The 14544-nt window shown below is 42.0% G+C and overlaps 1 protein-coding gene across 3 annotated transcripts in view; it reads left to right on the forward strand.

The window, feature by feature from the left end:
• npr3 (natriuretic peptide receptor 3) overlaps positions 1–14544 on the forward strand; it is a 92350-nt gene that overhangs the window by 12280 nt on the left and 65526 nt on the right. For all 3 annotated transcript variants that reach the window (XM_070868406.1, XM_070868407.1, XM_070868408.1), the window contains exon 2: positions 8435–8557. In XM_070868406.1, coding sequence (XP_070724507.1) covers positions 8435–8557 — 123 coding nt within the window. The remainder of the gene's footprint in view (positions 1–8434; positions 8558–14544) is intronic.

Below are 14544 nucleotides of genomic sequence, written 5' to 3' on the forward strand. Positions count from 1 at the left end.
CTACGATGTAATCACTGATACTTCCATCAGCCTTTTGATTCCGAATCCCGAAATGATAGCTTTCAGCAATTTCTAACGGCTTGGGGTTATAGTGCTGCTCCAGCTTCATTAAAATCTCTCTAAGTGTTGTGTCCTTTGGCTCGTCAGGCACAAGCAGATTTACAAGAGTGTCATATAATGCCGGACCTGCCTCCGATAAGATGATCGCTCTCTTACGTTCCAACACAGCCCGGTTCTGGACTGCATTGTCTGGAACTTCGATTATGCTATTTGCAATTAAATACATTTCTAGCCGATCCACATAGGCTTTAAAACGTTCCCGGTCGTGTCTACATTCCCCCAAATATCCGATTACACCTGCTATTTTAATTTCTAGCTGTTCACACCGTGTGCTGTATTTTACCTCGGATTTTTGTAGCTTTTTCCAAAGACAGAAACTTCCAAAGTCTCTCTGTCGGCTAGCTGAATCCTTCACCAACAAAATTTTTGCTTTAAATCATCCAAAAAAATCCCATCTCAATTGCCAAATGTGATATATTCACAGAGCCCAGCACACACAGCTTCCTAACATGGCAGACAGCTCTCTCGGAAGTCTCTGGAAATCTGCCAGTTCTGTTTATTATTAACCCTGCACTTGCAGTACACACTATAAGTCCACATCCACAGTGCAGAGCTACAAACATTACAAGCTTACAGACATTACAATAATGAAGTAGTACTCGGTAAAATAATAGCACTAAAGGCGGACAAGTCCCCTGGACCTGATGGCTTACATCCTAGGGTCTTAAAAGAAGTGACTGCACAGATAGTGGGTGTAATCTACCAAAATTCCCAGATTCTGGAGTGGTCCCACCGGATTGGAAAACCGCAAATGTAACTCCCCTATTTAAAAAAGGCGGCAGACAAAAAGCAGGAAACTACAGACCAGTTAGCCTAACATCTGTCGTTGGGAAAATGCTGGAATCCATTATTAAAGAAGCAGTAGCGGGACATTTGGAAAAGCATAATTCAATCAAGCAGAGTCAGCATTGTTTTATGAAAGTGGAATCATGTTTGACAAATTTGCTGGAGTTCTTTGAGGATGAAACGAGTAGGGTGGATAAGGGGGAACCAGTGGATGTGGTGTATTTGGATTCCCAGAAGACATTTAATAAGGCGCCACATAAAAGGTTACTGCACAAGATAAAAGTTCACGGGGTTGGGGGTAATATGTGCATGAAACACAAAAAGTTAGTATGCAGGTACAGCAAGTAATCAGGAAGACAAATGGAATGTTGGCCTTTATTGCGAGGGGGATAGAGTATAAAAGCAGAGAAGTCCTGCTACAACTGTACAGGATATTGGTGAGGCCACACCTAGAGTACTGCGTACAGTTTTAGGCTCCGTATTTAAGGAAGGAAATACTTGCATTGGAGGCTATTCAACAAGTTTCACTAGGTTGTCTCCGGAGATAAGGGGGTTGACTTATGAAGATAAGTTGAGTAGGTTGGGCTTATACACATTAGAGTTCAGAAGAATGAGAGGTGATCTGATCGAAACATATAAGGTAATGAAGGGGCTTGACAAGGTGGATGCAGAGAGGATATTTCCACTCATAGGGCAAACTAAAACTAGGGGACATAGTCTCAGAATAAGGGGCAGACCATTTAAAACAGATGCGGAGGAATTTCTTCTCTCAGAGTGTTGTAAATCTATGGAATTCTCTGTCCCAGAGAACTGTGGAGGCTGGGTCATTGAATATATTTAAGGTGGAGATAGACAGATTTTTGAGCGCTAAGGGAATAAAGGGTTATGGGGAGCGGGCAGGGAAGTGGAGCTGAGTCCATGATCAGATCAGCCATGATCTTATTAAATGGCGAAGCAGGCTCGAGGGGCCAGGTAACCTACTCCTGCTCCTATTTCTTATGTTCTTATCAGGTCTCCTCTAAGTCTTCTCTTTTCTCAAGAAAAAAGCCCCAACCTGTTCCATCTTTCCCAATAGCTGTAATCTCTCAGTTCTGGTACTATCCTTGTAATTTATTTTGCACTTTCCCCAGTGCTTCTATGTCCTTTTTATATTATGGAGACCAGAACTATACTCTAAGTGCAGCCTGACCAGGGTGTTATACAAGTTTAACATAACTTCAATACTTTTGAATTCTATACCCCTAAATAAATACCAGTGCTTTGCTAGCATTTTTAATTGTTTTGCTGACCAGCAAGGCTGCTTTTAATGATTTGTCCACTTGGATCCCTAGATCTCTTGATTCTTGCACCCCATTGAGTTTCTTATTTTCCACGGTGCAGGTCATGTTTCTGTTTTTCCTTTCCTTTCTGCATCGATTTCCATTCTCACCAAATTCCCATTGCGACTCTGATTAGCAAGCCATTGCTTTTAGTACTTTAGTATCACTCCCAGCTTTGTACCACACAGCTCTGTTATAAGATATTAATTCCTTTACTCCTTAACTTTGTTTCCTGCATAACTACAGTGACTACATTTCAAAAGTACTTAATTGACTGTGAAGTGTTTTGGGATGGCCTGAGTTTGTGAAATGTGCTATATAATGTGCAAGTTCTTTCTTTAGAAAGCTCTTCATTGACGGACTAAATAAGTGAGCTTGAATCCAAAAATGCACTATCACCATGAGTTATATAATTTTGGCAACACCCTTGACGTTAGAGTCAGTCCAAAGAGAAGCCGTTTTTGTTGGTAGTTGTTCATGATTCAGTCACCTTTGGAATCATTAAATAGGTTCTCTGATTTACTACAAATTTCCCTGATATTCTAGGAACAACATTTGGAAGCACAGAATCAGTTTTGACATGTATGTCAATGACACCCAGCTCTATCTCTGTGTCCCCCAAGATCTCATGGCCAGTATTAAAATCTCTCATTATCTGACCAGCATTAAGATAGGAACTGATAATTTCACCAACCAAATGTAGGAAAAACAAGAGCCATTCTCTCAGGCTTCCACCACCATCCATACAGCTCTGGCTTTGACTGCATCAACTTTACTGACTGCAATTTAAGTACAGAGGTGCGGAATATTGGCGTACTGTTTGATCCCCAATAGAGTTCCTTCCTCACATCTGATCTGTTACAAAGACTTTCTTCCACCTCTAAAACTGTCCACCACTGCCTCTCCCTCTTCCCACTGCTTCTGAAATCCCAGTCCAATCAAGGCTCACCTTCTCCAATGCTCTATTTGCTTGTCTTCCACTTTACTCTCCAAAAACGATCTTATTCACAAAGCCAGGGCTAACTCAGCAGAGACTCAAGAATCAAACCCGTCTTATGTCTCAGTACCACTCAAAGCAGAAAGGGGATGCCACAATGATTCAATTTTAAACTGTCCCTTTTCCATTTTAATTCAGCTGAAGTCCTTAATAGTGGAGAGCTTTTAATTTTCTTTGGTATTATTGTGTCTATTTGGCCCAGCCATAAGGTTCTGGTTTCGCAGGACTTGAACACATAATATAAGCTGACACTTCAGCACAGTGCAGAAAGAGTACTGCATTGTCAGAGGTGCTCTCCTTCAAATGAAACATTAAACTGAGGCTTTATCTACCTTTCAGGTGGACAATAACTATCACGTGGCCCAATTTGAAGATATTGTGGGAGTTGAAAATAGATTAACCTATCATTTATCTCACTGCTATTTATTGAATTTGTTGTGCAAAATGGCTGCTGTGATCGGCTACATTAACAACAGTGAACCTACTTCAAAGTAATTCATTGTTTGTGTGATGTTTTGTGATGCCCTGAGAGATGCAGTAAGATACTATGTAAAAATAAAGAAAGAACTTGCAGTTATAAGATACCTTGTGACAGCCTCAGGATATCCCAAAGCACTTTACAACTAAATTAATAACTTTGGTTGTGTAGTCACTGTTGTGGAGGCAAATATGCCAACTGATATACATGCAACAAAAGTCCCTAAAACTTCAATGAGATAAATGGCAAGATGATATGTTTTGCTGGTATTGGTTCAAGGATATATGTTGGCCAAGACACCGGGAGAACTGCCCCGCTCTTCTTTGAAGAGTGTAATGAGATCTTTTATGTCCACTGAGGTCAAATGGAACCTCAAGTTAATGCCTCATCTGAAAGACGGTATCTCTGACAATGCAGCACTCCCTATATAAAATCAATGCAAATTCTTTCTGATGGATATGAAGACATTTCTGTCTTTTTTGGTCCTCAATCCGAACATATAGGGAGTTAAAAATTGTTTTTGACGGTGGAGTGACAGCGAATTGTAGCTATTTTACACTGCCTGATTTTAATGGAAAAGAAAATCAGCTGATGTGTAAAATGGGCTGCCGATTCACTGTCGCCCGTTTTACTCTACTGCCCAAGTCAAATTTCACCCCCATTCTTGTCATTATACCTGCTTCATCATCTTAAAGATTAAGGGCTAGAAATTGCATAGCGCCCCTTTTGGGACGCTAACTTTTGCGGAAGCACAAAAGTATCGCCAGGCATTACCCAATTCCACCTCTCCCACAGAATTAATCTTGTGACACTCTCATATTGATAGTCTGGAGTAAATTATGTAGCCTGATGATGTCAGAAATGAGATGGTCTATTACACCAAATCAAATAATAAAGAAATAGAATTTTCTTGGTTCCAGTACTGAACCAATTTATCCATAGTGCATGCATGGCCTGAAGACAAACTGTATGGAATTGGCAAGACAATTGTTGGCTATCGGCTGGACACACAAAGTAATAAGAAGCATTGCCATGCATAAGTAACAGAATGTGTTATGCTAAATGATTGTGACAGGGGAGACATATGTGTTCTATGACTGAAGATCGTAAAGAAATAATTTGCATTTTATCATTCAATGCAATAAATCTGCTTTAGTTTTACCTAGTCAAAATCTGCCAAAAAGAGTAGAATTCAGCAAAGGAGGACCAAGAAATTGGTAAAGAAAGGAAAAATAGAATATAAGAGGAAACTAGCGAGAGACATAAAAACAGACTATAAAAGCTTCTATAGGTATGTACAAAGGAAAAGATTAGCAAAAGTAAATGTGGGTCCCCTACAGGCTAAGACAGGAGAAATTATAATGGAAGAAGACACAAAAAACCTCCGGGAAATAGTGGAGTACCAAGGGTCTAGTGAGAATGAGGAACTGAAAGAAATTATTATTAGTAAAAAAATAGTACTGGAGAAATTAATGCGACTGAAAGCTGATAAATCCCCTGGACCTGATGGCCTACATCCTAGGGTTTTGAAAGAGGTGGCTATAGAGATAGTGGATGCATTGGTTGTCATCTTCCAAAATTCCATAGATTCTAGAACGGTTCCCGCAGATTGGAAGGTAGCAAATGTAACCCCACTATTTAAGAAAGGAGGGAAAGAGAAAACAGGGAACTACAGACCAGTTAGCCTGACATCAGTATTAGGGAAAATGCTAAAATCTATTATTAAGGATGTGGTAACAGGGCACTTAGAAAATAATAATAGGAGTGGGCAGGGTCAACATGGATTTATAAAAGGGAAATCTGTTTGAATTTTTTGAGGTTGTAACTAGCAGAATAGATAAGGGGGGACCACTGGATGTCATATATTTGGATTTTCTGAAGGCATTTGATAAGGTGCCACAAAAGAGGTTATTGAACAAAATTAGGCTCATGGGATTGGGGTTAATATACTAGCATGGATTGGTTAACGGACAGAAAACAGAGATTAGGAACAAACGGGTTATTTTTGGGTTGGCAGGCTGTAACTAGTGGGTGCCGCAAGGATCAGTGCTTGGGCCTCAGTTATTGACAATCTATATCAATGATTTAGATGAGGGGACCAAATGTAATATATCCAAGTTTGCTGATGATACAATGCTAGGTGATGAGGATACTAAGAGTCTTCAAGGGGATATAGACAGGCTAAGAGAGTGGGCAAGAACATGACAAATGGAAAATAATGTGGAGAAATATGAAGTTATCCATTTTGCTGGAAAAACAGAAAAGCAGAATATTTTGTAAACAGTGAGAGATTGGGAAATGTTATTTTTCAGAGGGACCTTGGTGTCCTTGTACACAAATCACTGAAAGTTAACATGCAGGTACTGCAAGCAATTAAGAAAGCAAATGGTATGTTGGCCTTTATTACAAGAGGATTTGAGTATAAGAGCAAAGACATCTTACTGCAATTATATTGGTCCCTGTTGAGGCCGCAACTAGAGTATTGTGTATAGTTTTGGTCTCCTTACCTAAGGAAGGATATACTTGCCATTGAGGGAGTGCAACAAAGGTTCACCAGATTGATTCCTGGCATGGGAGGGATTGTCGCATGCGGAGAGATTGAGTAGACTAGGCCGATATTTTCTAGAGTTTAGAAGAATAAGAGGTGATCTCATTGAAACAGACACAATTGTTACAGGGCTTGACAGGGTAGAAGCAGGGTGGATGTTTCCTCTGGCTGAGGAGTCTAGAATCAGGGGTCACAGTCTCAGTAGAAGGGGTCGGCCATTTAGGCCACTCAGAGGGTGGTGAATCTTTGGAATTCTCTACCCCAGAAGGCTGTGGAGGCTTAGTCTTTGAGTATATTCAAGACAGAGATTGTTAGATTTTTGAATATTCAGGGAATAAAGGGATATGGGAATAATGCAGGAAAGTGAAGTTGAGATAGACGATCAGTCATGATCTCATTGAATAGCGGAGCAGGCTCGAGGGGCCGAGTGGCCTACTCCTGCTCCTAATTCTTATGTTCCTAAGTTTTTATGGTAATAGGATCATATAGCACAGAAGGAGACCATTCATCCTATTGTGACTTTGCCACTGCTAACTTTGTGTCCATTTCACTTGTTTTCTCTATAAAGTCCATTGGGATATCTTTTTGATATTGGGGCACTGTGTAAATGCAAATTGTTATGGTTGTCCCTGGGTTGCACTTAATAAGAGGTGATATGAATTTGTATCTTAAATTTGCAGAGAAGGGAAGAGAGCCAGACCAGCAATGCTTTATTTTGCTATGTTAAAGCAAAGGAAAGAACTGGCATTTATCTAGCCTCTTTCACGACTTTAGGACGTCCCAAAGTGATTTACAGCCAATGAAGAACTTTCTGAAGTGTAGTCACTTGTTGTTGTATACCAGCGAGAAATTCGGTTGTTTAGAGCCACCATTAGCACCAGAGAGGGGCGCTAAGGGGCCGCTAAACACCTACCGCCCGAGCGCTGGCGCTGACAGTTTGCGCTGCACTCGCTAGCACCGCCCACTCGGTCACCAAGTGTGCAATGCCTCCACAGTCCTGTGTTTGCAAAATGTACTCTTTTGCCTGTGGTAGCGCCTGGCGCTGACACCAGCAGGGAAAAGCAGTTGGTCCAGCATCGATCCAGGGGCGATATCGTCCGGAGTGCAAGGTAAGTGCTGAAATTTGAGGTTTTCAACTTCTATTTATTTGTTGCAGTATTGGGGAAGTGTGGGTGAATTTTATTGGCATATTCACAAAGATTTTTTTTTTCACCTTCTGGCACTAGGATGCCGGCACTCTGCACTCCACTCGCCTCTTGGGGCGACACAACTGAATATCGCATTATGAGGCAGTAGACATCGCCCAGCGCTAAAGTTAGCACCCCAGCTTAATCTTGTTCTGAAACTTACTTGAAATTACAGTGTGGAAGAGAAATCAGAAAGAAAAAGAGCCCAAGGTTAGAAATCAATTCAGTATCCTCTCCTGATTGGGTAAATACACTGCCCAGTATAATACATAATGTTAGGTTTGGCACGAGCACCAAAGATGAGACATAGAAACATAGGACATTGTAAGAATTATTCTTTCATGCAAAGGGTTATTAAAATAAGGAATGCATTATCACAAGTTGCTGTTGAAGCCAAGTCACTTAAAACATTTAAGAGTTTATTTGAAAAACATTTGAAAAAGAAAAATATTAGAGGTTACAATAGAGAACTGGGATTAGAGTAGGTGGCTCCAAAGTAAAGCTGGCACAGGTATGATGGGCTGAACATACTCCTTTTGTGTTGAAATTTCAATGATTCTAAGCCATATGGACTAGGCATTTGACGTTCAATTCCTGACCTCTCCTAAGTTAATTGATCTTAGCTGGGCTGGCATTTGGCCACAATATCCCTTCGGCAAAAGACTGAAAAAAATGTTAGGTTTCTTGCTCCTGATCATTATTCAATGACTATCACTGACAAGTACGCATGCACAGACATTAGAGGAGAACAAGATCAGGCTTGGTTGTGACGACTGCCTTGGTTGAATAGCTTGTAAACACACCCTGTCAATACTTTCATGTGAAGAATGGTCAGTTGGGAGAGCTGTCAGTATCTGTGGAACTGCATCCCAATATGATTCAGTATCATCAGCAGAGGGTGGAGAGGATGTTAATTCATTAGATGTTTGTTTTAAAGTTATCTCGGTGCTAAATTTGTGCCTTTCCTTGTGTAAAAACTGCTTTGCTTTATATCTTCAGTTGTGATTATATGTGCAAGTAGTCACACCATCCGGAAAATCATGCTTGCAGCACACCGCCAGGGAATGACCAATGGAGACTATGTATTCTTCAACATCGAACTCTTCAACAGCAGCATATATGGTATTTATAATTTTTTCCCTGTTTTATCCAGTGTTAATGATTTTCAGTAGTAATTCAACTCTCATTATTTTACTTGTTGTGATATAACACTGACTCCACAAAGAAGAACAACTCATGTTAAAAAAGTTACAGTGCACATTTTGTTTTATTGCCTCTCCAGTTTTCTTTCCTACTCTTCTGAAAACATTGAGCAACGCTTAAGTATGGGAGCTCCCTTCTAGTGCATTGCCCAAATGGCTTTTCTTTATGCATTAATCTTGACTTCATCTAGATTTTCTCTTTAACTACCACCAATTTTGGAGTGAGAAGTGGAGTAGAATGGGCTCTTTGAGGCCACTCAAATTCACTGCAAAAAATCTACACCTGAATTATTAAAAAAAAACACTAGTAATCTCCTTTAATGTCCTCTGGGAGCCTAATCCATCTCATGTAAATGAAATCAAGGGCTAACCATCAATCCATTTTCACTAACTCAGTCCCAAATAATTACCAACACTTATATAAGTGATAGTAGGATTTGCAGTAAGGTATGGCTAAGTCAGATATCAAATTGAGGAGGTCATTTTGTGTGCTGCTACTAAAGTTTAGTGTTACTTTGCCTGCATTTCAATCTATTTAGTAAATTGGAGGTTCAGTGAGGAATTTTATTGCTAGTTATACTCATCTCTACTCAAAGTTCTGCTTTGAATTGAGGAAGTAAATATTCTAATGGTAATATCCATAATCTTATGTTATGAGGAACATGAGAATGAAGATATGGAAGAGTAAAGATTTCATAGAATCATAGAATTTTACAGCACAGAAGGAGGCCATTTTGTCCCACCATGTCCGCACTGGCCAACCAGAAGCTATCCAGCCCCATCCCACTTTCCAGCTCTTGGTCTGTAGCCCTGTAGATTATGACACTTTAAGTGCACATCCAAGTATTTTTTTAATGTGGTGAGGCTTTCTGCCCCTACCACTCTTTCAGGCACTGAGTTCCAGACCCCCACCACTCTCTGGGTAAATAATTTTCCCCTCATATCTCCTCTATACCTCCCCCCAATTACTTTAAATCTATGCCTCCTGGTTGTTCACCCCTCTGCCAGGGGAAACAGGTCCTTCCTACCCACTCTAACCTCCCCTCATAATTTTATACACCTCAATCAGGTCTCCCCTTAGCCTCCTCTGTGCCAAAGAAAACAGACGCAGCATCTCCAATCTTTCCTCATGGGCAACATTCTCCAGTGCAGGCAACATTCTTGTAAATCTCCTCTGCACCCTTTCCAGTGCAATCACATATTTCCTGTAATGTGGTGACCAGGACTGCACACAGTACTCCAGCTGCGGCCGAACCAGTGTTTTGTACAGTTCAAGCATGATGTCCTTGCTCTTGTATTCCATGCTTTGACTAATAAAGGAAAGTATTCCATATACCTTCTTAACCACCTTATCTGCCTGGCCTGCTATCTTCAGGGATCTGTGGACATGCACTCCAAGGTCCCTTTGTTCCTCTACACTTTTCAATGCCATACCATTTAATGTGTATTCCCTTGCCTTGTTAGACCTCCCCAAATGCATTACCTCACACTCATCCGGATAGAATTCTATTTGCCACTTTTCTGCCCACCTGACCAGTACATTGATATCTTCCTACAGTCCACAGCTTTCTTCTTCATTATCAACCACACAGGCTATTTTAGTGTCATCTGAAAACTTCTTAATCATACCTCCAACATTCAAGTCCAAGTCATTGAGCCCTGTGGAACCCAACTGGATACAGCCTTCCAGTCACAAAGACACCCATCAACCATTACCCTTTGCTTCCTGCCTCTGAACCAATTTTGGATCCAACTTACCACTTTGCCCTGGATCCCAATGGCTTTTACTTTCGTGACCAGTCTACCATGTGCGACCTTATCAAAAGCTTTGCTTAAATCCATATACATTACGTACTGCCCTCATCAACCCTCCTAGTTACCTCCTCGCAAAATTCAATCAAGTTAGTCAGACATGACCTTCCCTTAGCATTTTCTGTTTTTTATTTCAAATTCCAGCATCCACAGTATTTTGCTGACTGTACTTGATTAATCCATGTCTTTCCAAATGGAGATTTATCCTCTCCCTCAGGATTTATTCCAATAATTTTTTGAGGCTATGAATCAGTCTTCACAGAAAGCATTTCTTCTCTACCTGCTCATACCCACTCACAGGGTCTACAGACCAAGAAGGTTTTAGTTAGACTCTTCTGACCGTCAGTGCCCTCAAAGGCTATGCTTCTCCCTGGAGGTTATTGTGGAATGTGTCAACAGCCGGCTAAATATGTTCCACCAGGAGATTAACATTGTTAGTACAAGTCATGGTCACCTCACCACTGCCTTGAATTTCTTTGCATCTGGAACCTTCCAGCCAGGATCACGTGACCTTTGCCAGATTAGTCAGGAAGACATTTCCTCCAGCTAAATATTAGGAAGATTGGCTTCGTTCTCCGGCACAAAATCTGTTCCCTTGCCATCGACCCCACCCTTCTCCCTGGCAATTGTCTGAGGATGAACCAGGCTGTTCACAACCTTGGTGTCATATTTGACTCCGAGATGAGCTTCCAACCACAAGGGAATAAGGGGTTATGGGGAGCGGGCAAGGTAGTGGAGCTGAGCCCAAGATCAGATCAGCCAAATTCTGGCCTCCAACATACCCGATTTTAGTCACTCCACCTTTAGCTGCCAAGGCCCTAAGCTCTGAAATTCCCTCTCTGCCTCTCTACCTCTCTCCTACTTTAAGACGCTCCTTAAAAGCCTATCTCTTTGACCAAGCTTCTGCCCTAATATCTCCTTATGCTCGGTGTTAAATTTTGTTTTATAAAGTCCCTTGGGACATTTTACTACGTTAAAGGCGCTATATAAATGCCAGTTGTTGGTGTTATCCTGAATGCCAATGCCAGATACCCAAGAAGCTGCCATGATGCTTTCATCAAATTGGTAGATATTGGTATGCATTTCGTTTATGCTTTGGGCATAAATATAGCACTGGGACGACCAAGGCTCAAACTGCATCGGCATTGGTTCCACTGCTAAATACGTGGGGGCCTTATTTTAGGCGTCCCGGGCAGATGCCTATAACAGGCGTTGGGCACCTTACATATGTAAATAAGGGGCCTAATGCATGTTGAACGAACCCTTTCAGAAATTCATCAGCGATGAAGGGGCAGACGTCAGGGCCTGGTTTGTTCAGGATTCTTTAGCGGCCCCTGTGACCTCCATCTCCATGTAAACTATGAGGGTAAACTAGCAAGAAATATAAAAACAGATAGTAAGAGCTTCTACAGGTATATAAAAAGGAAGAGAGTAGGTAAAGTTGTGATAAAGGGCCATCGACCTGAAACATTAACTCTGTTTTTCTCTCCACAGATACTGCCTGACCTGCTGAGATTTCCAGCATTTTCTGTTTTTATTTCAAATTCCAGCATCCACAGTATTTTGCTTTTGTATATATTATATTAGTTAAAGTAAATGCTGGTCCCTTAGAGGATGAGACTGGGGAATGAATAATGGGAAACAGGGAAATGGCAGAGACTTTGAACAAATATTTTGTATCGGTCTTCAAGTTAGAAGGTACTAAAAGCATTCCAAAAATTGATAATCAAAGGGTTATTGGAGGGGGGTGGAACTTTAAACAATCACTATCACTAGAGAAAAAGTACGAGGCAAACTAATAGGACTAAAGGTGGACGTCCCCTGGACCTGATGGCATGTATCCTAGGGTCTTAAAAGAAGTGACTGCAGAAATAGTGGATGCATTGGTTGTAATCTAACAAAATTCCCATGATTCTGGAGAGGTCCCAGCAGATTGGAAAATCGCAAATGTAACTGTTATGTTTTAATGCTTGGGGGTCACCAGACACCAGAGGGCACCGTGGTCAGAGGTCATCGGGCTGTACGCATATGGCATTGACTGGACTCAGCTTTGGTTTCGCAGCCTTAGTGTCCCAAGCTTGTCAAATGTCCTTTGGCTCATTATCGACTGGCTCGCACCCGTGTCCAGCTCCATTGATACAGGCACGCCATTCAGCTTCACATTAACGACAATCGGCTGGCTCTTGCTCAGGAATGAATACAGTCCATTTACTTCCTCCTCGGGTTGCGTATCCAGGCCACCACTGAACTGGTCCTCATCAACCACGTGGTGAGCCGCACCACTCTTGCTCTGTTGTGGAGACATCCTGTGAAGATGCCCCACTTTCGAACATCCATTGCATGAGTATTGTCTAAACTCTAAACTGATTTCTGCCTTAAATTATCATCCGTCATCATGCATGCCTGGGCAGTTGCGATGGCCTTTTTTAAATCCAGCATCTCTGCAGCCAACAGCTTCCTGAGGATCACATCACGGCTGATGCCTATCACGAAGACATCACTCAGCATGTCTTCCAGCATATTCCTGAATGTCGCAAGACGTCACAGGTCGGCAACAAATCACGCCACATCCCGGTCCTCAACACGAACATGCATGTAGAAACGGTAGTGTGATATGATGATCCCCTCTTTTGGCTTCAGATGGTTACCCACCAACGTACACATTTTCTCGTACCCTTTTTCCGCCGGACATATAGGCGAGAGAAGATATTTCACGAGGCTGTAAATTTCCGGATCACAAACTGTGAGGAGAACTGCCCTGTGCTTAACTGCATAGGCCTCTGCCTCCATGTCGTTGGCCACAAAATACTGATCCAGGAAAAATCCGCCCAATCCTTCCCTCCACGAATCTCTCCAGGATTCCAACAGTGCCCATTGTGCATGCGAAGATTCTTAAATTACCTCGTCGCCAATTGTAATGACTCAAGAGTCTGGTTACTGTAAACTCACTCAGGTGCAACCTGATCCATCTTTATTCCAGCCCAAGAGTGCCAGCGTGACAAAGACACACAGCTTATATACAGGTGACCAAGCACACATGCCACATACGCACAGCCCGATGACCTCCGACCGTGCCGCCCAAGCATCAATGCATAACAGTAATGCCCCTATTTAAGAAAGAAGGGGGATACAAAACAGGAAACTATAGGCCAGTTAGCCTAACATCTGTCATTGGGAAAATGCTGAAGTCTATTATTAAGGAAGTAATAGCAGGACATTTAGAAAATCATACTGCAGTCAAGCAGAGTTAGCATGGTTTTATGAGAGGGAAATCATTTTTGACAAATTTGTTGGAGCTCTTTGAGGATGTAATGAGCAGGGTGGATAAAGAGGAACCAGCAGATGTCATGTATTTGGATTTCCAAAAGGCATTCGATAAGGTGCCATGTAAAAAGTTATTGCACAAGATAAGAGCTCACGGGGTTGCGGGTAATATAGAAACATAGAAAATAGGTGCAGGAGTAGGCCATTCAGCCCTTCGAGCCTGCACCACCATTCAATAAGATCATGGCTGATCATTCACCTTCATGCATCTAACTTGTCCAGTCCCGTCAGAATTTTATGTTTCTATGAGATCTCCTCTCATCCTTCTAAACTCCAGTGAATACAGGCCCAGTTGATCCAGTCTCTCCTCATATGTCAGTCCTGCCATCCCGGGAATCAGTCTGGTGAACCTTTGCTGCACTCCCTCAATAGCAAGCACGTCCTTCCTCAGATTAGGAGACCAAAACTGAACACAATATTCCAGATGAGGCCTCTATGCCCTATGGCCCTCTACAACTGCAGTAAGACCTCCCTGCTCCTATACTCAAATCCCCTAGCTATGAAGGCCAACCTACCATTTGCCTTCTTCACCACCTGCTGTACCTGCATGCCAACTTTCAATGACCGATGTACCATGACACCCAGGTCTCGTTGCACCTCCCCTTTTCCTAATCTGCTGCCATTCAGATAATATTCTGCCTTCGTGTTTTTGCCCCCAAAGTGTATGACCTCACATTTATCCACATTATACTGCATCTGCCACGTGTTTGCCCACTCACCTAACCTGTCCACGTCACCCTGCAGCCTCTTACCGTCCTCCTCACAGCTCAC

The sequence above is a fragment of the Pristiophorus japonicus genome, chromosome 2, assembly GCF_044704955.1.
Source record: "Pristiophorus japonicus isolate sPriJap1 chromosome 2, sPriJap1.hap1, whole genome shotgun sequence".
Classification (NCBI taxonomy): Eukaryota; Metazoa; Chordata; class Chondrichthyes; family Pristiophoridae; genus Pristiophorus; species Pristiophorus japonicus.